General features: G+C 39.3%; 1 protein-coding gene across 2 annotated transcripts in view; it reads left to right on the top strand.

Annotated features, from left to right (window-relative positions):
• The first annotated feature begins 3,093 nt into the window (after positions 1-3,093).
• The window catches only part of HERC2 (E3 ubiquitin-protein ligase HERC2), a 278,100-nt gene continuing 256,518 nt past the window's right edge, over positions 3,094-24,675 (top strand). For both annotated transcript variants that reach the window (XM_071676734.1, XM_071676733.1), the window contains exons 1-8: positions 3,094-3,189; positions 7,410-7,646; positions 11,069-11,396; positions 12,733-12,979; positions 16,580-16,715; positions 18,499-18,653; positions 19,716-19,847; positions 22,173-22,343. In XM_071676734.1, the coding sequence (XP_071532835.1) occupies positions 7,424-7,646; positions 11,069-11,396; positions 12,733-12,979; positions 16,580-16,715; positions 18,499-18,653; positions 19,716-19,847; positions 22,173-22,343 (1,392 nt within the window). In that variant the 5' untranslated portion in view covers positions 3,094-3,189; positions 7,410-7,423. The remainder of the gene's footprint in view (positions 3,190-7,409; positions 7,647-11,068; positions 11,397-12,732; positions 12,980-16,579; positions 16,716-18,498; positions 18,654-19,715; positions 19,848-22,172; positions 22,344-24,675) is intronic.

The following is a 24,675-nucleotide window of genomic DNA, read 5'->3' as shown; positions in this document are numbered from 1 at the left end:
CGCTACTGGAGAGCTGAAGCCTTCTTAAGGTCCCATGGAGCTACTACAGGAGGGATAATACCTTTTAGGATCCCCAGGGTGCTGTTTTAGAAGGGACAAAACCTTGTGGGATCCCAGGGTGCTGCTATAGGAGGTACAAAACCTAGTCGGATTCCAGCGCGTTGCTTTAAGAGGACTGGGGTGTTGATTGGGTTCTATGGTGCTGCTGCGAGAGAAAGATGCTGCTTATGACGATGGTGCCGGGGTTTATATGTATATGTATTGTTGAATTTAATTATTATATTGAAATAGAATCTTTGGCATAGAGCATACATATGGAATACTTAAAAAATGATATAGGGGTGGTGCGCATCTTAAAAGGCCTGCCGACTTTGCACAAGCCTAAACCATCTGCACCAGGGTCATGCATGTCACATGTTTATGCGTATATGAATTACTGTTGTCACCTAGGTATCCGTAAAGCAAACTAGATTGAATATCTGCTGCTCGTCTTTTACAGAGTCCAAAGGGAGTTAGTACTACGGTCAAGAAATACTACAGACAAAATGTGACTGGTAGCCATAGCCAAACATTCCGCACAGTAACTTATCTTTATTTTATTTGATTAAGCCAGTGAATGACAGCACGACATTTAGTATGATAAGAAATTTTTCCATGCGAGTCACCGTCAGTGGAGATCGTGTTGACTGACATATTTTTTTTTTTTTTTATTATACTTTGTCGCTGTCTCCCGCGTTTGCGAGGTAGCGCAAGGAAACAGGCGAAAGAAATGGCCCAACCCCCCCCATACACATGTATATACATACGTCCACACACGCAAATATACATACCTACACAGCTTTCCATGGTTTACCCCAGACGCTTCACATGCCCTGATTCAATCCACTGACAGCACGTCAACCCCGGTATACCACATCGCTCCAATTCACTCTATTCCTTGCCCTCCTTTCACCCTCCTGCATGTTCAGGCCCCGATCACACAAAATCTTTTTCACTCCATCTTTCCACCTCCAATTTGGTCTCCTACTTCTCCTCATTCCCTCCACCTCCGACACATATATCCTCTTGGTCAATCTTTCCTCACTCATTCTCTCCATGTGCCCAAACCACTTCAAAACACCCTCTTCTGCTCTCTCAACCACGCTCTTTTTATTTCCACACATCTCTCTTACCCTTACGTTACTCACTCGATCAAACCACCTCACACCACACATTGTCCTCAAACATCTCATTTCCAGCACATCCATCCTCCTGCGCACAACTCTATCCATAGCCCACGCCTCGCAACCATACAACATTGTTGGAACCACTATTCCTTCAAACATACCCATTTTTGCTTTCCGAGATAATGTTCTCGACTTCCACACATTCTTCAAGGCCCCCAGAATTTTCGCCCCCTCCCCCACCCTATGATCCACTTCCGCTTCCATGGTTCCATCCGCTGCCAGATCCACTCCCAGATATCTAAAACACTTCACTTCCTCCAGTTTTTCTCCATTCAAACTCACCTCCCAATTGACTTGACCCTCAACCCTACTGTACCTAATAACCTTGCTCTTATTCACATTTACTCTTAATTTTCTTCTTCCACACACTTTACCAAACTCAGTCACCAGCTTCTGCAGTTTCTCACATGAATCAGCCACCAGCGCTGTATCATCAGCGAACAATAACTGACTCACTTCCCAAGCTCTCTCATCCCCAACAGACTTCATACTTGCCCCTCTTTCCAAAAATCTTGCATTTACCTCCCTAACAACCCCATCCATAAACAAATTAAACAACCATGGAGACATCACACACCCCTGCCGCAAACCTACATTCACTGAGAACCAATCACTTTCCTCTCTTCCTACACGTACACATGCCTTACATCCTCGATAAAAACTTTTCACTGCTTCTAACAACTTTCCTCCCACACCATATATTCTTAATACCTTCCACAGAGCATCTCTATCAACTCTATCATATGCCTTCTCCAGATCCATAAATGCTACATACAAATCCATTTGCTTTTCTAAGTATTTCTCACATACATTCTTCAAAGCAAACACCTGATCCACACATCCTCTACCACTTCTGAAACCACACTGCTCTTCACCAATCTGATGCTCTGTACATGCCTTCACCCTCTCAATCAATACCCTCCCATATAATTTACCAGGAATACTCAACAAACTTATACCTCTGTAATTTGAGCACTCACTCTTATCCCCTTTGCCTGACAGATATGTAAGTAAACAACCTTTTAATTTTTAGACATATGTGGACCGTCAGGGAAGGCGGGCCACAGACGGCCCTTGCTTTCATATTTCTGCTGCCTTGACCCTGTACTTTCCTGCTGCTTTCATCTAGCGCCTGGCGGCAACCTGGTGTCCATCAAGGAATTATGTGCTTCACGTTCATTGCAGGAATCTTAGGAACAGATATCTCGTGGGCTATTACAATTGCATGCTGGCCCAATCTGTCATCCTTGATTATGGCTTTTACTGATCTATCAGTCCTTTTTAGTTTTAAACTTATAGTGGGATAGTTAATTTTGCTTGGATATAGCCTATACCGGTATAGTATAACTTCCATGATTATAGCCCAGCCTACGTTGGTCCAATCTATCTTTCTTGCTTATACCCTATACTTGTCAAGTTTGTCTCCTATGGTTTTAGCTTGTACTTATTCAATAGTAAATAAAACAAATACAGTATATCTAAATATGATGTTTTCAAAAATAAGAGACATTGAACCGCCGTAGAAAGATGGTTGAAGAAAGTAACGAGCAATACTTCATATTCACGGTTTAATGTAGGTAATTACCTAAAAGATGAAATTTAAAAGAGAGGGAGAGCATCGCTGAAATTTCGTTAACATGACAATTGTTTTAACGACAACACAGAAATTAAAAAATTTCAATGAATATTACAAATAAAAAAATTGCTTTGAGAAATGACAAATATTCATAAATATTCTATTCTACATGCATCCAGGAATTATATATATATATATATATATATATATATATATATATATATATATATATATATATATATATATATATATTGGTGGTAGTTACACTGTAGAACAGCAACAGCAGCAGCTCTCGGTGAAGGTAACGTCAGCTGTAAACATCGATCCAGCAGCAGGTCGCCAACATACCCTGACACACCTAAACATGACTAACATAACTCGGCTCAGGTAATTAGAGTGAATACTAGACACGCCCTAAGTTGAACCTCACAGGATTAAGATATTCCCTGTAAATTAAGAGATCCGAGTTAAAGTGCTGCTCTGTGGACTTCAAGGATTCGATTCCAGTTTCCCTAATTACGTGTTGATTTCATTAGATCATAGCTTGCTGTTTAGACGAAACTGATCGTTCTTGAATACTGTTGTGCGTTGTGTGGACTCTACAGTTAAGATGTGAATGGTGATTATTAACTAGCGATGTGGCGGTTGAGAATGATTAATATGAATGATGTTGATGTGCAATGCAGTTTACTGGTAGGAGAACACAATGACACCTGTAGATGGTAATTTGTCTTATGGTACATATGCAGATTAGCACAGCATTGCTGTTATCTTTGGAGATATGGTGATTTTGTTCTGCAATCCTTTTATCGTGTTTTAAGGATACAACAGTTGTGAAGCGTACTATGAATTAATGTAATGAATAATATTTGGTAAGGTGAAAAGGTTTATGTATTTAAAGGAAGACTTTAGGCTAATCATATGTAAAAAATGATGAAGGAATGCAATCAGTTAGGTAATTTATTGTAATGGAATAAGTCATGACTGCATGAAAATATTTGGACATTAGGCAATTGCATCAGTTTGAATTAGTTGGACAGTTATTGAAAAAGCTCCATAGGAAAGCAAATACCAACAGAATGTTGGGTCCTTTTGAGGCTGTTGTGGGAAGGGTTGAAAGAGAGAACAGATGGATAACAGTGAAAAATGCCTGTGGACTTGATATCGGTAAATGTAAAAATGATGTTATTCAATTATGATTGTGCGTCAGAGATTGAACTGCTGTTAGATTTTAAGGACATCTGATGCAAACAATAATGGACTTTTAAGTTTATTGTAGGTATCAATGATATACACAAGCAAAGACTGCAGGACTTTCTGGGGAAACCACCAACTTGTCAATCAATTTAAGAGAAAGACTATTAGTATTTCTGAATATTGTTTACCTGATTTTGGAAATACTGTAAAAATTTGGTATGCCATATTTAATAGTGACAGAGGAAATGATATATGAAGTGGTATCATTTCATTGTCTTTAGTTTTCCATACTCCACACTTGAAGAAAGACAAAGCATAGAGTACAGGAGTCAGCTGCCGGGGTAATTCCCGAAATCACATTGATCCACAGACCCAGGCGAGATGATCTGGCCTTAACACTAAAAGAGAGAGACACCAGGTATCAGAGTTTATTAATATCAGGGATGAGAGTTCCTAGACACATCACATGATCACACAATGAGAAGCCTTCCTGGATCCATCTAAGGTCTTGCCATCTATTCTTTCCTTTTCTTATACAAACATTGGAGAATAGTAATGGAGGCAACTGTGCCTTATGAAAACCCATTTAGCAGAAAATTTGCAAAAAAAATAGAAATTGATTCCACTTCCAAGATGATGCTTCAGTTGCAGGGTCTATGGTCATGAGATTTACCTCGATGATTTACAGGGGCACTCTAATATTATGTATACCTTACGATAACTTCGGAGGTCTATTGCTGCCAAGCTAGGTCTGGAACCTTACCTTTCCTTACAGTGGTTACAGAGGCCTTCTACTCCAACAGCTGTGTCCTGGACCTTATCTTACTTATACCTTACAATGATTTCAGAGGTCTTCTACCCCCACAGCTGGATCAGGAACCTTACCTTACCTTATGTATACTTTATGATTTGGAATGAGAAATAAATCCCATGAAAGGCATTGAAACTCCAAAACTTTATATGATTTAGAAAAACCTTTAGAGATGATTCGACACAAACATTCAGAATTATCAAAAGCATGGACAGTTTTCATTTAAGCAGCTGTTTGAAGCTAGATCAGTCTGATTTCACTCATAACAATGAATACAAACTTAATGACATATTCTGCTTCAAATGAGGTTAAATACCTTTTCTTCAAGAGGATTGTTTAGAAGTGATTTACCAATAAGATCACTTGTTGAAAATAATACATCTGAATATAGACTTGAAAAGTACTTCTCTTAGGGGTTTATCTAAGGGAGGCAGTTGCCACTCTTTGGGCTATACAGCATACAATAAGTTTAGTCAATATTTGTAACTCACATTAACACAACAAAATAAAAGTGCAGGATTCTGTGTTTAGGTGATTGAAGATAGTTACAACCACAAATATTCAGCACCTGCACAATGAAAAAAATATTTCAAATACTGTCCCTTCTCATTATGCTCAGCACCATATTCTTTGCAACTATACATGACTTCTCCCACCCAAATCACTTAAAAAGCCAACCACCAATTTCCGTGCAAAAATTGAAAGTTCACCTATACCTCACACAACATACACAAAATTAATTCCATGTCCATCAGGCATACACCCATCCAGAACTACATGATCCAGACATATATGAGTTATACATTCACATTTGCATTTGGATATATATATTTCTTTTTATTTTTTTTTTGTGCTTGATCACTGTTTCCCATGTCAGTGAGGTAGCACCAGGAAACAGACGAAGAATGGGCCATCCACTCATATGCACATATATGTACATAAACACCCATACATGCACATGCACATATACATATCAACATATACACATAAACATACATGTCCATACATATAAAAAGACAATTTTTTTTTTTTTTTTTTGCTGTCTCCCGCGTTTGCGAGGTAGCGCAAGGAAACAGACGAAAGAAATGGCCCAACCCACCCCCATACACATGTATATACATACACGTCCACACACGCAAATATACATACCTACACAGCTTTCCATGGTTTACCCCAGACGCTTCACATGCCCTGATTCAATCAACTGACAGCACGTCAACCCCGGTATACCACATCGCTCCAATTCACTCTATTCCTTGCCCTCCTTTCACCCTCCTGCATGTTCAGGCCCCGATCACACAAAATCTTTTTCACTCCATCTTTCCACCTCCAATTTGGTCTCCCACTTCTCCTCGTTCCCTCCACCTCCGACACATATATCCTCTTGGTCAATCTTTCCTCATTCATTCTCTCCATGTGCCCAAACCATTTCAAAACACCCTCTTCTGCTCTCTCAACCACGCTCTTTTTATTTCCACACATCTCTCTTACCCTTACGTTACTTACTCGATCAAACCACTTCACACCACACATTGTCCTCAAACATCTCATTTCCAGCACATCCACCCTCCTGCACACAACTCTATCCATAACCCACGCCTTGCAACCATACAAAATTGTTGGAACCACCATTCCTTCAAACACACCCATTTTTGCTTTCTGAGATAATGTTCTCACCTTCCACACATTTTTCAAGGCTCCCAGGATTTTCGCCCCCTCCCCCACCCTATGATCCACTTCCGCTTCCATGGTTCCATCCGCTGCCAGATCCACTCCCAGATATCTAAAACACTTTACTTCCTCCAGTTTTTCTCCATTCAAACTTACCTCCCAATTGACTTGACCCTCAACCCTACTGTACCTAATAACCTTGCTCTTATTCACATTTACTCTTAACTTTCTTCTTTCACACACTTTACCAAACTCAGTCACCAGCTTCTGCAGTTTCTCACATGAATCAGCCACCAGCGCTGTATCATCAGCGAACAACAATTGACTCACTTCCCAAGCTCTCTCATCCACAACAGACTTCATACTTGCCCCTCTTTCCAAAACTCTTGCATTCACCTCCCTAACAACCCCATCCATAAACAAATTAAACAACCGTGGAGACATCACACACCCCTGGCGCAAACCTACATTCACTGAGAAGCAATCACTTTCCTCTCTTCCTACACGTATGCATGCCTTACAACCTCGATAAAAACTTTTCACTGCTTCTAACAACTTGCCTCCCACACCATATATTCTTAATACCTTCTACAGAGCATCTCTATCAACTCTATCATATGCCTTCTCCAGATCCATAAATGCTACATACAAATCCATTTGCTTTTCTAAGTATTTCTCACATACATTCTTCAAAGCAAACACCTGATCCACACATCCTCTACCACTTCTGAAACCACATATACATATACATATACATATACATATAAACACATATACATATTCATACTTGCTTGTCTTCATCCATTCCTGGCGCTGCCCTGTCCTGCAGGAAACAGCATCACTACCGCCTGCTTTAGTGAGGTAGTGCCAGGAAAACAGACAAAAAGGCAACTTTTATGGATGTATAGATTGTTTTTTGTAATTTCAGGGCATAAATCCACAATGACTGCTGTGGGCTCCCCCCTGATATGGCAGGGAGGGATGGGTGGGGTCACCCTCCGACCACAGCCTCGTCTTGATGTGAAATGGCTTAAGTCGGACTTACAAAGTCTTCTGCAACCTGATAATCTGCCATCATTGTACAACCAGATGGTAAAAGATGGAGAAGTTGCTGGACCTCATGTTGAAGGCATTCTTAACTCTGCAGGAGTTACTGCAAGGAAAGGTTAGTATTTTAGAGTATGATGAATGTTTCATTTTTGTAAATGTATACTTCTTTACTTTCATTTTATTATGTAGCTCAATGAGAAGTGTACTCTGAATATAATTAGCATGTAACAAAAAATTAGTGAAGAATTGTGGATCATTTTATAATCTTTAAGCATATTGTATGCCACATCTTCCTTTGCCTTTTCATGATATTCCTCAGTTTCCTGTGCAATGTGTCATCTGTTGCTTTCATCTGTGTATTTTATACATCCCAAGATAAATGTTTCTGTCTTGTTGTAATCCTCATCTTTGCTGTTTTTTGTTATTTTTTCAATTCTTCAACATTCAAACTAATATTACTGTGTGAAATCCCTTTCAGTGTTAACTTTCATTATCTTTCTCCAACACACGTCAAAGTAACCTGCCATTATGTTACACTCCCTCTCTTCCTGTATGAGCTAACAGCTTCTATTATACTTAATGCCCTATCTATAAATTCATTGAACAATCATGATGTCAGTATGCAATCCCACCCTTATTTCAAGCCTTTCACTCTAACAGTGACTTATTCTTTCACATGCACTATTTCCATTATGAAAGCTGTTAACAACTTTCGGAATTCTTCTGCTTACAACATAAAGTCAGAACATCCCAGAGAGCTTTCCTGTTAATGGCATTATATGGAGGTAGCAGTTGTTAGGCAGCCAGTTGTCAGGGAGGTATATACCAGTACTACCAGCCTGGGTATCGGAAGGGTTAGTGATGGCTGCGTAGGGAGCCAGCACCTCAGTGGTTGTCAAGTTTCACTCCTCTCACCCAGGTAGCTGTCTTTTTTTTTCCTTTTTTACAAAGGCAAAGGGGATAAGAGTGAGTGCTCAAATTACAGAGGTATAAGTTTGTTGAGTATTCCTGGTAAATTATATGGGAGGGTATTGATTGAGAGGGTGAAGGCATGTACAGAGCATCAGATTGGGGAAGAGCAGTGTGGTTTCAGAAGTGGTAGAGGATGTGTGGATCAGGTGTTTGCTTTGAAGAATGTATGTGAGAAATACTTAGAAAAGCAAATGGATTTGTATGTAGCATTTATGGATCTGGAGAAGGCATATGATAGAGTTGATAGAGATGCTCTGTGGAAGGTATTAAGAATATATGGTGTGGGAGGAAAGTTGTTAGAAGCAGTGAAAAGTTTTTATCGAGGATGTAAGGCATGTGTACGTGTAGGAAGAGAGGAAAGTGATTGGTTCTCAGTGAATGTAGGTTTGCGGCAGGGGTGTGTGATGTCTCCATGGTTGTTTAATTTGTTTATGGATGGGGTTGTTAGGGAGGTAAATGCAAGAGTTTTGGAAAGAGGGGCAAGTATGAAGTCTGTTGGGGATGAGAGAGCTTGGGAAGTGAGTCAGTTGTTGTTCGCTGATGATACAGCGCTGGTGGCTGATTCATGTGAGAAACTGCAGAAGCTGGTGACTGAGTTTGGAAAACTGTGTGGAAGAAGAAAGTTAAGAGTAAATGTGAATAAGAGCAAGGTTATTAGGTACAGTAGGGTTGAGGGTCAAGTCAATTGGGAGGTGAGTTTGAATGGTGAAAAACTGGAGGAAGTGAAGTGTTTTAGATATCTGGGAGTGGATCTGGCAGCGGATGGAACCATGGAAGCGGAAGTGGATCATAGGGTGGGGGAGGGGGCGAAAATCCTGGGGGCCTTGAAGAATGTGTGGAAGTCGAGAACATTATCTCGGAAAGCAAAAATGGGTATGTTTGAAGGAATAGTGGTTCCAACAATGTTGTATGGTTGCGAGGCGTGGGCTATGGATAGAGTTGTGCGCAGGAGGATGGATGTGCTGGAAACGAGATGTTTGAGGACAATGTGTGGTGTGAGGTGGTTTGATCGAGTAAGTAACGTAAGGGTAAGAGAGATGTGTGGAAATAAAAAGAGCGTGGTTGAGAGAGCAGAAATTATGTATCACCTACACTTGGACTGCTAGCATTTTTCCTTAAACATGCAATCTCTCCTTGTCACACATAACATTTGACAGCACTCAACTCACACAGCTTATTCTTTGTAACTCATGATTGATATTTTGCCTTTTGGCAAATTGTTGGGGGCAATAGATAGTAGTTGGGGGAATATTAGACAGGGGCATTAGGTAGAGGTATAATGTTGGAACATTAGAGACACTGAAGTTCACCAGTTATGGAGACTCTTTTGCCATAGCCACGCTGTTGAGGGAATTCCTGAAGGAAACAGGCATTAGAGATATAGATAGATAGATAGATAGATAGATAGAGAGATTGATATTTCTCGCCCAAATCCTTCAGTGCTGAGTGCACTTCTTTTGCTTTAGTACTTTATCTGCTATTTGTCTTAAGTGTAAAACTTGTCTACACCCCCCTTTTACCTTTCTGAAAACCCTTTCTTATCACGTATGAGATGTTGAATAACTCGTGGTTATTCTTGTAATATGTTCTGTTACAGTCATACCATGTACCTTGCCATCTATTTAAGAAGGCTTATTTCTTTTCAACCAACTTATTTAAATTTTCAGTTCTCTCTGTTTTTCATAATCCTTATCATGGAATTGTTTTCACTCTTCATTTTCTCATGTCTTTCTTGTTTATCTTTGTCTATATCTAATAGTAGCAGTAGTATTAGTAATTTTTTTGTCTCCTGTCATCTAAAATGAGAGCTTGCTTATGTGTAACTTCCATGTGATGAGAGAATTCCCCTCCCATCTAGCTTTTACGGTGCATATTAAGCACAATGCTTATCTCATTCTTCATGTCAGAAATGTATTAGTCATGTTCTTACTTGCCCTTTTATCCATTTGTCAGTACCATGTGTATTTATGAACATCTTTGTTTGAATTATGTTATTGTAATGGTTATACCAGCTGAGCACATATTTCATGCATGCATTACATTGTTTTCTATGCCTGAGATCCCATATCCATCTGTCACTCCTAATTTGTCTCCCACTTATTAGTGTGAGTCTTCCATGTTTTGTGCAGTTATTGCAGTCATTCTAAACCTTTCACACTTGAAGTTCATGACAAATAAACTTGAGCTGACACAATCACTTTTTTCAAAATCTATTATCCTTTATCAGCATTTCCATGCCTTCGACATAACCAACTGTTTCATTCTGCATTCCTTGCTCATACCTCATACAAGCTGTATTTTGTTACTGTTCTTATTTTTTATTTATTTCTTGACCCCTTCATAGCTTGCCCATTTTTTCATTTAATCATTACTGGATGCCAACTTTTTAAAAATCACACATGCATAATATTTATGAATAGGATTTGAATTGATTTTCCAGTTGGAATTTGATTTATATCATCTCTTGATATGTACATATGAAAGCTTAGTTAGAAAGATAAGTGTAACTGGGACTGAAAACTTTTCATATACAGGTGTTTAATATTTTATTAAAAATTTTTTCAGGTGAAAGTGGACACTACTACTGTAGTATGAAAGTACTGACTTGCCCCTGTTGTGATGGTATTTGTGGGCCACAAAGTGGTTGCAATTGTGGGCCTTGTCAAAAGCTTGATAGGGAGGAAGCAGAACGAGAATTGGAAAGTGGACAGGGTGGATCACCTCCATCATCATCACTTTTAGAGGGCTGGACTTGGGGGCCACAGCCAGAGGAACAAGACTTGAGAAAATGTCTTGATGCACTTGTAAAGGAGCAGCGTCTCATGTGTTTGGATGCAGCATCCACAACACTATCTGCTAGTCGTCTTCAGCAACGCTTTATGGTGGCTCATAGGTATATAGCCAGATGTGTTTTGTAGTCTTAGCATATGTGTTTTACATGTTTAGGGTCCCTGTATTTTGATGCTGATGCTATTGGTGCTGCTGCTAGTTGATGTTGGTGCTGTTGGTACTCCTGCCAACCCAATAGTTGGTAGTAAGCCTATTGCTAAAAAATTTTTTCTTCTTTTATACCTCCACATCTTTTCTAGCTTTAGCAAGGTAGTGTCAGGGGTAGAGAACTGATTTAGTGGAAAAATATAAGCTGGGCTTTCTCTTATGTTTCTAAGTTGTTTATTCATCCTTTATATAGAACATGTATTGCTATTAGATTGTCACTTTGTCTTGACACCGTAAGCAGGCGCATAAATTTTCTTGTGCTTCTGGAAAATGGGTTTTTCATGTAAAGGGAAAAGCAGTTTTTCCCTTGTAAAATGACAGAGTATCATATAAGAATATGAAAACATCAGTAGGGCTCAACTTAGCTCAGGTAAAATGAAAACCTCTGGTGGAAGTTTATTGCTGAGTTGCAGTGTACTGTTGTTGACTTGTTTTGACTGTCACCACCTTGTTTATAGTGTTTTAATGCACTTGGTTTATTCTGTCATCATCCAATAGGTTATCATATAGATTTGCAAGATCCTCATCACTAAAAAGCATGTATAGCTTGATTTCATCAATACTTAGTGGTTTATCCTCCTCACACTGTAGCTGAATGGCAGTTGAAGAATTTGTGTATTTGTTGTCTATGGAGACCACTATGTATCAGTGGAAATTTGATTTCTTGGCCTGAAAACATAGATCATAACTCTGTGTGAGGTTTCCTCTACTGAGGAAACATAGACCTATGAGAGGGATTAAAGTGAGAATAGTATCAGTTTTAAAGTGTTTCATTATTGTAAAAATGATTTTAGATTTTTTTTTCATTCAGTTTTTCTGCATCTATGGCTTTCATTTGAAATGCCTTACTTATCTTAGTTTGTCTTGAATAGATAAAGATTTAGGACATGCTGTACATGTAGTCCTCAGCTTGTGATTGGGTTACATTGCAAAATTCCATTAAAAGTAATTTATTCTGAATTCGATACTCAATTTTTTTATAGACTCAACATTATGAATGATGTTTAGGTTCCCAATGCAGCCTACAAAGCCCATTAATTCCATAAATAAGCTGAAATATTGTGCATTTGCCCATTGTAATAGTAGAATTTTTTTTTTAGTAAACACACACCTAGCCTATGCCTATTTGTACATGTGTGTGCGTGTGTGTTAAACATTTAAGGCTATGGACAGATGGATTAACAGTGAATTAGAACTGGTCTGAAGCACAGTATATATGGCTCTGATTGCAGGTATCTTGTTGCACTTAAGCGAGCTAGACCACCTGAAGCAAAAACTGGTGAGACTGTAAGCAAGAAGAAAGTTCAGACAGCCAATGTTTGGGGTGAAGGAAGGGTCGGCAGAGGGGCAGGTGCAGAGCGAGCAACTCTTGGATTGGCTAGAGTTGGATCAAGAGCTGCGTTAAACTTTGCCTTTGCATTCCTACGAAGAGCATGGAGGTCAGGGGAAGATGCTGACCTTTGTACGGAACTGCTTCAGGCAAGTTGCTTTGTTTTGAATTTACTATTATTTTGTACATTTTTTTCTCATTGCTTATGTTAGGTGAGATGTTACACAAATATATGTAAGTTTTAGTTGAGTGACGATCAGCATCTGAGGTAGATGTTTATGATGTATATTTTACCACCTCCATAATAAGAGGTTGATATTATTTTTAACTCTTCCACATCTTTCAGAAGTATGATTGGTGAAGATTTAACAAGTTTATGAATCCTTTTCAGTTAGATTGATTTGAGAGTACCTACCTAACTACAGCACGTGCACTTGTGGCAAGAGTTTGCCATTAGACAGACCTAGTGAACTGCACTTATCATATATGTTGCTTGATTTACAACTCTTGTTCTTTGGTGCCGCACACATTAGATAAATTTCAATCTTGGCTTCATTTGAAATTGTTGCTAGCTATTTATCCAGGCCTTTCAAAAGTTTCTATGCTTCTTTTTTTTTTTTTTTTTTTTTTTTTTTTTTTTTTTTTTTCCGCTGTCTCCCGCGTTTGCGAGGTAGCGCAAGGAAACAGACGAAAGAAATGGCCCAACCCACCCCCATACACATGTATATACATACGTCCACACACGCAAAATATACATACCTACACAGCTTTCCATGGTTTACCCCAGACGCTTCACATACCCCGCTTTAATCCACTGACAGCACGTCAACCCCGGTATACCACATCACTCCAATTCACTCTATTCCTTGCCCTCCTTTCACCCTCCTGCATGTTCAGGCCCCGATCACACAAAATCTTTTTCACTCCATCTTTCCACCTCCAATTTGGTCTCCCTCTTCTCCTCGTTCCCTCCACCTCCGACACATATATCCTCTTGGTCAATCTTTCCTCGCTCATTCTCTCCATGTGCCCAAACCATTTCAAAACACCCTCTTCTGCTCTCTCAACCACGCTCTTTTTATTTCCACACATCTCTCTTACCCTTACGTTACTTACTCGATCAAACCACCTCACACCACACATTGTCCTCAAACATCTCATTTCCAGCACATCCATCCTCCTGCGCACAACTCTATCCATAGCCCACGCCTCGCAACCATACAACATTGTTGGAACCACTATTCCTTCAAACATACTCATTTTTGCTTTCCGAGATAATGTTCTCAACTTCCACACATTCTTCAAGGCTCCCAGAATTTTCGCCCCCTCCCCCACCCTATGATCCACTTCCGCTTCCATGGTTCCATCCGCTGCCAGATCCACTCCCAGATATCTAAAACACTTCACTTCCTCCAGTTTTTCTCCATTCAAACTCACCTCCCAATTGACTTGACCCTCAACCCAACTGTACCTAATAACCTTGCTCTTATTCACATTTACTCTTAACTTTCTTCTTTCACACACTTTACCAACCTCAGTCACCAGCTTCTGCAGTTTCTCACATGAATCAGCCACCAGCTCTGTATCATCAGCGAACAACAACTGACTCACTTCCCAAGCTCTCTCATCCCCAACAGACTTCATACTTGCCCCTCTTTCCAAAACTCTTGCATTCACCTCCCTAACAACCCCATCCATAAACAAATTAAACAACCATGGAGACATCACACACCCCTGCCGCAAACCTACATTCACTGAGAACCAATCACTTTCCTCTCTTCCTACACGTAACAGCAAGCAGAGCTGCTACTGACCTTCAAAAATGGTGGCTTCTCTTCATCATTATCCTCCTCCTCCTCCTCAGCTCTCTCTCAGCCACAGGAGTCACAGCAGGATTTCTCCCCTTTGTCTGCTCTTGGGCTACATAGAGTGGGGGAGGACAGACCATCCCCTTCTAAAGAACCAAGCATCCAGTTGAATCGCAGAGGCATGGACTGGCGGGAGCTGCCTCGTCCTCTTGCCTGATGTGGTGCCTCCAGTTTCTTTGCCATCTGGAGTTTGCATCAGCCTTCGCTCCTGCCTGCAGTAGCATGCTTTCTGACATGTTTCATGAGCTTCTCTTCGCCAATGGAACTACCTTGGCCACCAGTGATGCTACTACGTTTGTGAATCAAAAACCATTGCAACACAAACCTCGTCAGGTGGTAGTGTCCCGCAGTGTATCGAGACAGACTTCCCCAGAACTTTTTTAAAGGGGAAGTAAATGTTTATAGTTGTGTTACTGGAGTGATAGTTTTCATACATGGTGCTTTGACAAGAAAATAGTGAAATTGGAAAAAATGTAGCTTAGACATTGAAGCTTATTGATACAGTGGTTAAATTGATGAGAACTACTATTGACTTTTGTGTAAATAAATTAAACATTTCCTTTTTCCATAGCCAGAGGTTGAACCATTATGTGACATTCATTTTTTTCTTTTCATTTCAAGCTAGAAGTTTCAGTTTTCTAAATTGTTTCTTACATTTTTCATATGTACATATATGTATGTGTGTGTGTGTGTATATGTGCGTGTGTGTGTGTATGTGTGTATGTGTATATATATATATGTATATTATCCCTGGGGATAGGGGTGAAAGAATACTTCCCACGTATTCCTCGCGTGTCGTAGAAAGCGACTAGAGGGGACGGGAGCGGGGGGCCAGAAATCCTCCCCTCCTTGTATTTTTTTTTCAACTTTCTAAAATGGGAAACAGAAGAAGGAGTCACGCGGGGAGTGCTCATACTCCTCGAAGGCTCAGTTTGGGGTGCCTAAATGTGTGTGGATGTAACCAAGATGTGAAAAAAGGAGAGATAGGTAGTATGTTTGAGGAAAGGAACCTGGATGTTTTGGCTCTGAGTGAAACGAAGCTCAAGGGTGAAGGGGAAGAGTGGTTTGGAAGTGTCTTGGGAGTAAAGTCAGGGGTTAGTGAGAGGACAAGAGCAAGGGAAGGAGTAGCAGTACTCCTGAAACAGGAGTTGTGGGAGTACGTGATAGAATGTAAGAAAGTAAATTCTCGATTAATATGGGTAAAACTGAAAGTTGATGGAGAGAGATGGGTGATTATTGGTGCATATGCACCTGGGCATGAGAAGAAAGATCATGCTTCTTTTGTATAATTTTTTTTTTTTTTGGCAGTACAGTAAGCAATATTACTGTCTTTCTTGCTGGGCTCTTATATAATTTTGTGGTAACTTACAAACGTTGCTTAACTCTTATTTCCTGCTTTAAGATGGATTGATGGGTGAATTTTTAGACAAAAAATTTCTTAGCATTCAAACCTTAATGACAGTTATTCATGTTTTTACAAGGTGTTAAACAGGTCTGTTCTTGATATTTGGAAGCCTCATCTAGGTTTACTGTTAATTCATTTGCAACCTTTTTTCTGTTAAACCAAAAACCAGTTGAGAAATAAGGGGTCAGGAAATTAGAAAATAGAGATTGATAGTTATAATGTGTAGCAAATTAGATTTGAAGCTTCATTATGAATGCTGCCAAATATGATTACAATCTATAAGCAAAGTGACAATGTTTTAATTTCTCATGAAGATATTTCAAGAAATCCTTTAGCAGTAAAGTAAATTGATTTCATTGTAATGTTCTTTCAGTGATATGCTTTTGTTTCTTCTTGCAGTCATTATGAAATTTTGTGATCATGTTGAATGTTACTACAAGAAAAATTAAGGTAATTTCACAACTTTTTATCAACAGGAATCACTTGAAGCTTTAGAGACACTTCCTGAGGCAACATTGTTTGATGAATCTTCAGTATCATCAGTATGGCTTGATGTCGTTGAAAGATCACAAAAGTTTCTCACCTCTGTTGTTCTTAGCCAAGTTCCTGGAGGTAAGTTGGTATAGTTAGCAGTAGTTATAAGTTCATCATTTTACTCTTTTAGTATCCTATCATCATTAATTCTTTTCATTCTTTTCATAATTTCTCTTCCTTTGTTACCATAGCTACTGCCATCAGTTCCTTTGTTCTTTTCTGCAGTTTCCTTTTTCTGTGTATCATTCACCTCCTCTATCTAGCATTCATGTATAAAGCACCAAAACCAGAGTTTCCTATCCATAGTCAGGTGCCACAGACTTTTCTGTGTTTTTTCCCTGACCATTTTGTATACTCTTGTTCAGCCCAGTTACAGCACATTGTCCCTTGTAAACCACATTTACTTTGACTTGTAGGTTTATTAGTTTTCCTCTGCAGATTTACACAGTTCAATGTATCATTTTGGTTATTGCTTTATCTGAGTTTCATGTGTACTGTAGTCTTGGACAACTGGCAGTTCTTTATTTCATTCTTTATTTCATTGCCCTTCCAATTTGGCTTAGCACTTTAAAATGATCATCTGGTATGCACTGGCACAAATGTTCCCTCTGCCATTGTGATTGTCTCATTTAACATTTTCCAAGCCCCATCCAAACTATCATTGACAGTGTCAGTAGCTTATCCAGTCAAGTGCATTACAGACTTCATTGAAATTTGTGAGTTCAGAATTTGTCATTTCTTCATGAATGTTTTATTGATCAGCATTACAAGCAATATTGAAAACTACTTTAAAAGAAAATTTTTCAATGATCACTATTACAGAACATTTTCCACTTTTACCATTATAGACAAGATTGTGGTGTGTAAAGAACTAAGTCCGAAAAGTTCACTTCATCTATAGGTTTTTCAGTGAGTTATCTTAGAGTGCAGTTGGGTAAGTTCTGTTAGAATTCATGTCTGTGATGATTGGAGAGATATTCCATGGTACTTACTGCACATTATAAATAGAGAGTGTGTTATTATTGGCACTGTCAAAGACTTTTGCTATCAAATCAGCTGTGTCATCTTCCTGGGCACCTGGAAATTACCGTTGCTTTCATTGGTAGGTGTTCTTTGATCTGAATTCTTTCAAATGATATTAGATAACAGAGTCTGCTACCAGCCTTACCTCATGTTTTTTGTCCTTTGTGTCACCCAAACCTGAAAATGATTTTCTGTCATGAAGGCATTAGTCATCATCATCATCATCATTTTTATCATCATAATAATCCTCCTTTTTCTATTCACTGTCTTCTCTTCTTCCTTTTCCTCGCCTTTATTTTTTCCTCAGTTTTTCCAGATCTACCCTTCCCATCACTCTCATCCCTAACCTGATATCCATTACTTTTCCTCCTGACCTGTAACTCTTGTATCATCTTCATTGTCTCTCACCATATTTCCTTATGCTCCAAAACCTCTTTAAGTATTCTCATCCTCCTCATCTTCCCCTGCTATTTCTCCTTGCTTTATATTTCCGTCCTTCAGTTCTTCCACCATCTCCTCATATCATTCCCTACCTCCTATTCCTCCTATCAGTCCTTCTTCTTCATATCCATACTTCATATATCTGTCCATTAGTTCTCCTTCGCCATCTCCTCTCTTCTTCATATCCTCCCCGACTGTCTGTACATCTTTCCAGTCTTCCTTCTCAACTTCTTATCATCTTCATCTTTATTGATAAAAGTTTGATGCTGCAAGTAGTGGCATAGCTTTACAATCTCTGTATTAAGATTGTGGAATCAAGCATGGTTTTATATCAAATGTAAAATTTTAGCCATTTTTTAAGGTGACCAAATCTCATGGAAGATGTACTGTTGAACAGGAACAGGTGGGAGCAGCATGACACGTGTCCCATTGGGTGATCGGCACCTGGCGCTTTCTCTCTTACTTCATTTAGCACTGCAGAGAGCTACTTTGTCAACTTTACTGACTGTGATTACTCTTCTGCTGCAGCTATGGGACTCAGGCAGGAATCAGGTATTACATATTGTCAGGTGCCGAGGAAATGAGGGGTAATCATAAATATTTTCTCTTGGGTCTGGTGAGTCAGTTGTTGTTTGCTGATGATACAGCACTGGTGGTTGATTGGAGTGAGAAACTGCAGAAGTTGATGAATGAGTTTGGAAAATGTGTGAAAAGAGAAAGTTGAGAGTAAATTTGAATAAGGGCAAGGTTATTATGTTCAGCAGGGTTGAGGGACAAGTTAGTTGGGATGTGAGTTTAAATGGAGAAAAATTTAAGGAAGTGAAGTGTTTTAGGTATCTGGGAGTGGACTTAGCAGCGAATGGAACTATGGAAGTGGAAGTGAGTCATAGGGTTGGGAGGGGGCGACGGTTCTGGGAGCAATGAAGAATGTGTGGAAAGAGGGAACGTTATCTCGGAGAGTGAAAATGGATGTGTTTGAGGGAATAGTAGTTCCAACAATAGTATATGGTTGTGAGGCATTGGCTATAGATAGGATTGTACAGTGAAGGGTGGATGTGTTGGAAATGAAATGTTTGAGGACAATATGTGGTGTGAGATGGTTTGATTATGTAAGTTATGAAAGGACAAGAGAGATGTGTGGTAATAAAAAGGGTGGTTAAGAGAGCAGAAGAGGGTGTGTTGAGGTGGCTTGGACATATGGAGAGAATGAGTGAGGAAAGGTTAACAAAGAGGATATATATTTGTCAGAGGTGGAGGGAACAAGGAGAGGCTGGAGACCAAATTGGAGGTGGAAGGATGGAGTGAAAAAGGTTTTGAGCAATCGAGGCCTGAACATGCAGGAGGGTGAGGTGTGCAAGGAATAGAGGGAGTTGGGACAATGTGGTATACTGGGGTCATCATGCTGTCAGTGGACTGACCCAGGGCATGTGAAGCATCTGGGATAAACCATGGAAAGGTCTGTGGTGCCTGTGGTTTCGTGCAGTACACATGACAGCTAGAGAATGAATGTGAGCGGATATGGCCCTTTTTGATCTGTTTCCCGGCACTACCCCGCTGATGCAGGGGGTGGTGGTGCTGTTTCTTAACATCAGTCATATTATTTTCTTTTGACAGGTGGACAATCGTGTAAGCAGCCATGGGACTAGTGCTCCTCTCTTGCCTGTATTACACAGATTTGGTGCCATTCCTCTTCTCAAGACTAAATCATCCCCCTCTTCTGTGTGGGATGAAAATGCACCAATAGAAGTATGTAAAAGTTTACCCTTCATATATGTATTAATGGAAGTGTTTTTATCTGTAGTTACTTATTTATATTATACAGGAAGGGAGTTTTACTCTCATGGTGCCCCATCTCTTGAACACTTCTCTGTCATAGTAGCTCTTAAACTTAAGTAGGCTGTCTGCATCAACCATGTCCTAACTCAGTGTGTTCCATTCGTCCATCACTCTTATAGTAAAAGTATTTCTTTACATTCTTATTTACAAGAATTTTACGTGATTTCATGTTATGTCCTCCAGTTGGTCTATTTCTATGTCTCTCAAAGAACTGTCTACTTTCCACCGTGTCGATCTCTTTTAAAAAGAAAGGTTGTGATCAAGCCACCCCTAAGTCTTCCTTCTTCAAAGATCGATAAAATGAAAGAAAAATGAGGTGAAAAATTTATTAAGAATTTTGGAGGAAATGGAAAACCTGTCTTTTAAAAAGGGTCAGGTCATAGTTAAGAAAGCCTTGAGAAGTTAAAGTTTCATAGTTTCTGAGTGTAGGAAAAGAAATAATCAAAATGGCTCACCTTTGAGATGCGGTGGCCATACAGTAATTATGGGACACAGTATATTGCTATTGTGTTGTCTAGCTAATGGTGGGGGCACACTAGCACTCAACTCTTGGGAGCAAAAGCCAAAGTAATACCTATAGATGAGGGAGAGTGCACCAGCATTGCAGTATGAGGCATGCAAGTAAAGTTGTGAGGTAATCCTGAGAGAGCAGATAGGAGAGATGAAGTTGGTCTGCTTGAGACTCAGCTCTGTCTGGTAAGTATGCAGATATAGAACTACCACACATGTTTTAGCATTACTCCATGCAAGTAGAGAACAATCTTATATATAAACAGAGGAACTGTTGTGAAGGAAAGAAATTGTAGTGTACAAAAAAGGGAAGAATCTACCCTTAGAAATCTGGATATTACTTACTTCTGCTACTTATTGTTTCATCACCAACTGCCAAAGGGTGAAAATAAAATTGGTATTCTGTGAGCATTCCTGCATGTTGATTTGTATCACACAAAATAGCTAGTATTACTGATTACAATTATGAACAAGAATATGTGAAGAGAATGATGACTGCCTTAGTATGCGTATGGGAAGGGGGAAAGTAGGATCAAGAAGACATTAAATAGCTCACAGAGATTTAAAGAAAATAAGGATTAGTAACATTAAAGGGTAATACAAAATCTGAAGAATGTCTAGCTGACCACCATATTGATAAAGAAAATAACCAGCAATATTATAGACTGGGCTATCCAGACTGCTCTTAGAGTAGTGTTTTCATACTTTACTTTAGTTGCTTAGCCTTAGTTGTCCATGGAAGCATTACTGTGAAGAGTAACTAACTCCTCTTAGATGATTCTCTGCTTTAACAAATTATGAAAAATATTTCATAAATGTAGAATACTTTAGGGATTAGGAAGTGTCAGAAACAATTCAAACAAGAATAGGGATGATACAGCTATAGAGAGATCATCCTTGTACAAGTCCTTTGATAATGAAAAGGAAATGACTTGTATGCTGTATTGTATCAACTGAAAATTCCCACCTCAGTGGTAATACTATTAGATGGCAGTAATTGAAGAAGACATCTTTAAGAACACTTAGAAACTTGCAGACAAATATTATGATTGACTGTGGTAAACCAAAATAAGTTTAAAGCATGAGCATGATACTACAAGTCTGCATATTTCATTACTTAACAGTGGTAGGTTTAAAGCATGTATAATCTATTGTGCAACATACATGATTATCTGTAAGCAGGGCTAACAGCTGCCAGTATCACATCATCAGCGACTATCATCGTACTACCAAGTAGCTTGGATGCAAATTACTCCAATAACCTTTAACTCTTCAATGCATCCAGATGAATATTTACATAAGCTTGGTAATTTTTTTAGAATGATATTTAGACTTAAGTTTCAAGGCCATACACTGAGATTGCTTGAAGGGATCCTTGAAATTGTGTGTCATTATATCTGGGAGTAGGAGATAATGTCCACTTATGTCAGATCTTATGTGAGTTTAAAGTACTCACCCATTTTGGGTGCTAGAAAGGAAAGTGTTTAAACTTATTACAGGCAGTTGAAAGGAAAGAGTACAATAAAATTCATAAAAATGGGAGATCATAACAGTTTTAGAATTTCATTTGAATGATGCTTGAGATATTTTTCTATTACTTGATTGAAGGTTTAGCATATGCCTCAAGATACATAAATATTATGATTATTAAACCACTGGCATTGAAGTAAAACTTGTAACTTGTTATGCTTTCGTACGAAAAATATTTTTTTCCTTGTTTCACAGGTGAGCCCAACAGAATGCCTTCTTCGTTACCTAGAATTACCTGATGATGAGGAAGTGAATGTGGACTTGGAACAAGCTGCAGTTATCCTTCTTTGTCATTTAGATCGCCTTGTTGCACCGCACACTCCTCCTCTTCACACACCACATGGCAGACCCACTCAGGGCCAAAAGGTGAAGTTTGTTGATCATGCAAATCCATATGAGTGTAAGGTGGGGCTGAGGTTTTTAGACAAGATCTTTGAAAGTAGATTTCTAAAATCATACAAGATTGAAGTGAAAGTTGTGAGGTAGAGGACTGATAAAAATTAATATAATGATTGATGCAACTTTGCCTAACTTCATCCTACACAAAAGCATCCCAACATATAGGATTTTTTTTACTTTACATTGGTATTTCTACTATTCCCTTCAAGATTGTCTTGCTTAATTCATAGAGTAATAATGTGGAAAATAATAACTTTTTTTTTTTTTTTTTTTTTTTTTTTTTTTTTTTTTTTTTGCCGCTGTCTCCTGCGTATGCGAGGTAGCGCAAGGAAACAGATGAAAGAAATGGCCCAACCCACCCCCATACACATGTATATACATACACGTCCACACATGCAAATATACATACCTACACAGCTTTCCATGGTTTACCCCAGACGCTTCACATGCCCTGATTCAATCCACTGACAGCACGTCAACCCCGGTATACCACATCGATCCAATTCACTCTATTCCTTGCCCTCCTTTCACCCTCCTGCATGTTCAGGCCCCGATCACACAAAATCTTTTTCACTCCATCTTTCCACCTCCAATTTGGTCTCCCACTTCTCCTCGTTCCCTCCACCTCCGACACATATATCCTCTTGGTCAATCTTTCCTCACTCATTCTCTCCATGTGCCCAAACCATTTCAAAACACCCTCTTCTGCTCTCTCAACCACGCTCTTTTTATTTCCACACATCTCTCTTACCCTTACGTTACTTACTCGATCAAACCACCTCACACCACACATTGTCCTCAGACATCTCATTTCCAGCACATCCACCCTCCTGCGCACAACTCTATCCATAGCCCACGCCTCGCAACCATACAACATTGTTGGAACCACTATTCCTTCAAACATACCCATTTTTGCTTTCCGAGATAATGTTCTCGACTTCCACACATTCTTCAAGGCTCCCAGGATTTTTGCCCCCTCCCCCACCCTATGATCCACTTCCGCTTCCATGGTTCCATCCGCTGCCAGATTCACTCCCAGATATCTAAAACACTTTACTTCCTCCAGTTTTTCTCCATTCAAACTTGCCTCCCAATTGACTTGACCCTCAACCCTACTGTACCTAATAACCTTGCTCTTATTCACATTTACTCTTAACTTTCTTCTTTCACACACTTTACCAACCTCAGTCACCAGCTTCTGTAGTTTCTCACATGAATCAGCCACCAGCACTGTATCATCAGCGAACAACAACTGACTCACTTCCCAAGCTCTCACATTCACAAGAGACTTCATACTTGCCCCTCTTTCCAAAACTCTTGCATTCACCTCCCTAACAACCCCATCCATAAACAAATTAAACAACCATGGAGACATCACACACCCCTGCCGCAAACCTACATTCACTGAGAACCAATCACTTTCCTCTCTTCCTACACGTACACATGCCTTACATCCTCGATAAAAACTTTTCACTGCTTCTAACAACTTGCCTCCCACACCATATATTCTTAATACCTTCCACATAGGATCTCTATCAACTCTATCATATGCCTTCTCCAGATCCATAAATGCTACATACAAATCCATTTGCTTTTCTAAGTATTTCTCACATACATTCTTCAAAGCAAACACCTGATCCACACATCCTCTACCACTTCTGAAACCACACTGCTCTTCCCCAATCTGATGCTCTATACATGCCTTCACCCTCTCAATCAATACCCTCCCATATAATTTACCAGGAATACTCAACAACATACATGGGTAAATGTCACTTGAGAATTTCACTGCTTATAAATGTTTGACCTGCATGCTTACGATTCATTATCTTTAACTCCTTAAATTTATATTTTATTTTTATTTTGCTTTGTCGCTGTCTCACGCGTTTGCGAGGTAGCGCAAGGAAACAGACGAAAGAAATGGCCCAACCCACCCCCATACACAATGTATACATGTATACACACACACGTCCACACACGCAAATGTACATACCTATACATCTCAATGTACACATATATATACATACACAGACACATACATATATACCCATGCACACAATTTACACTGTCTGCCCCCATTCATTGAATTTATGTATTTCTTTTTTGTTTTACATGATTTTTATACAGACTTGTAACCGCTACATACACCTATGATAAGGGAAATAGTCATGATGTAAATGTATGATTATTTCTAATGATTACACCATATCATCATATTCAAACATTCATCCTTCCTGCTTACTATTCATAATTGTGTATTTGTTCAACATCATACCTAACCTATAAACTAATGTGCAAG

This window comes from Panulirus ornatus, chromosome 23 (assembly GCF_036320965.1).
Source record: "Panulirus ornatus isolate Po-2019 chromosome 23, ASM3632096v1, whole genome shotgun sequence".
In the NCBI taxonomy this organism is placed as follows: Eukaryota; Metazoa; Arthropoda; class Malacostraca; order Decapoda; family Palinuridae; genus Panulirus; species Panulirus ornatus.
The sequence above is the reverse complement of the archived record's forward strand: the minus strand, read 5'-3'. Positions and strand labels throughout refer to the sequence as shown.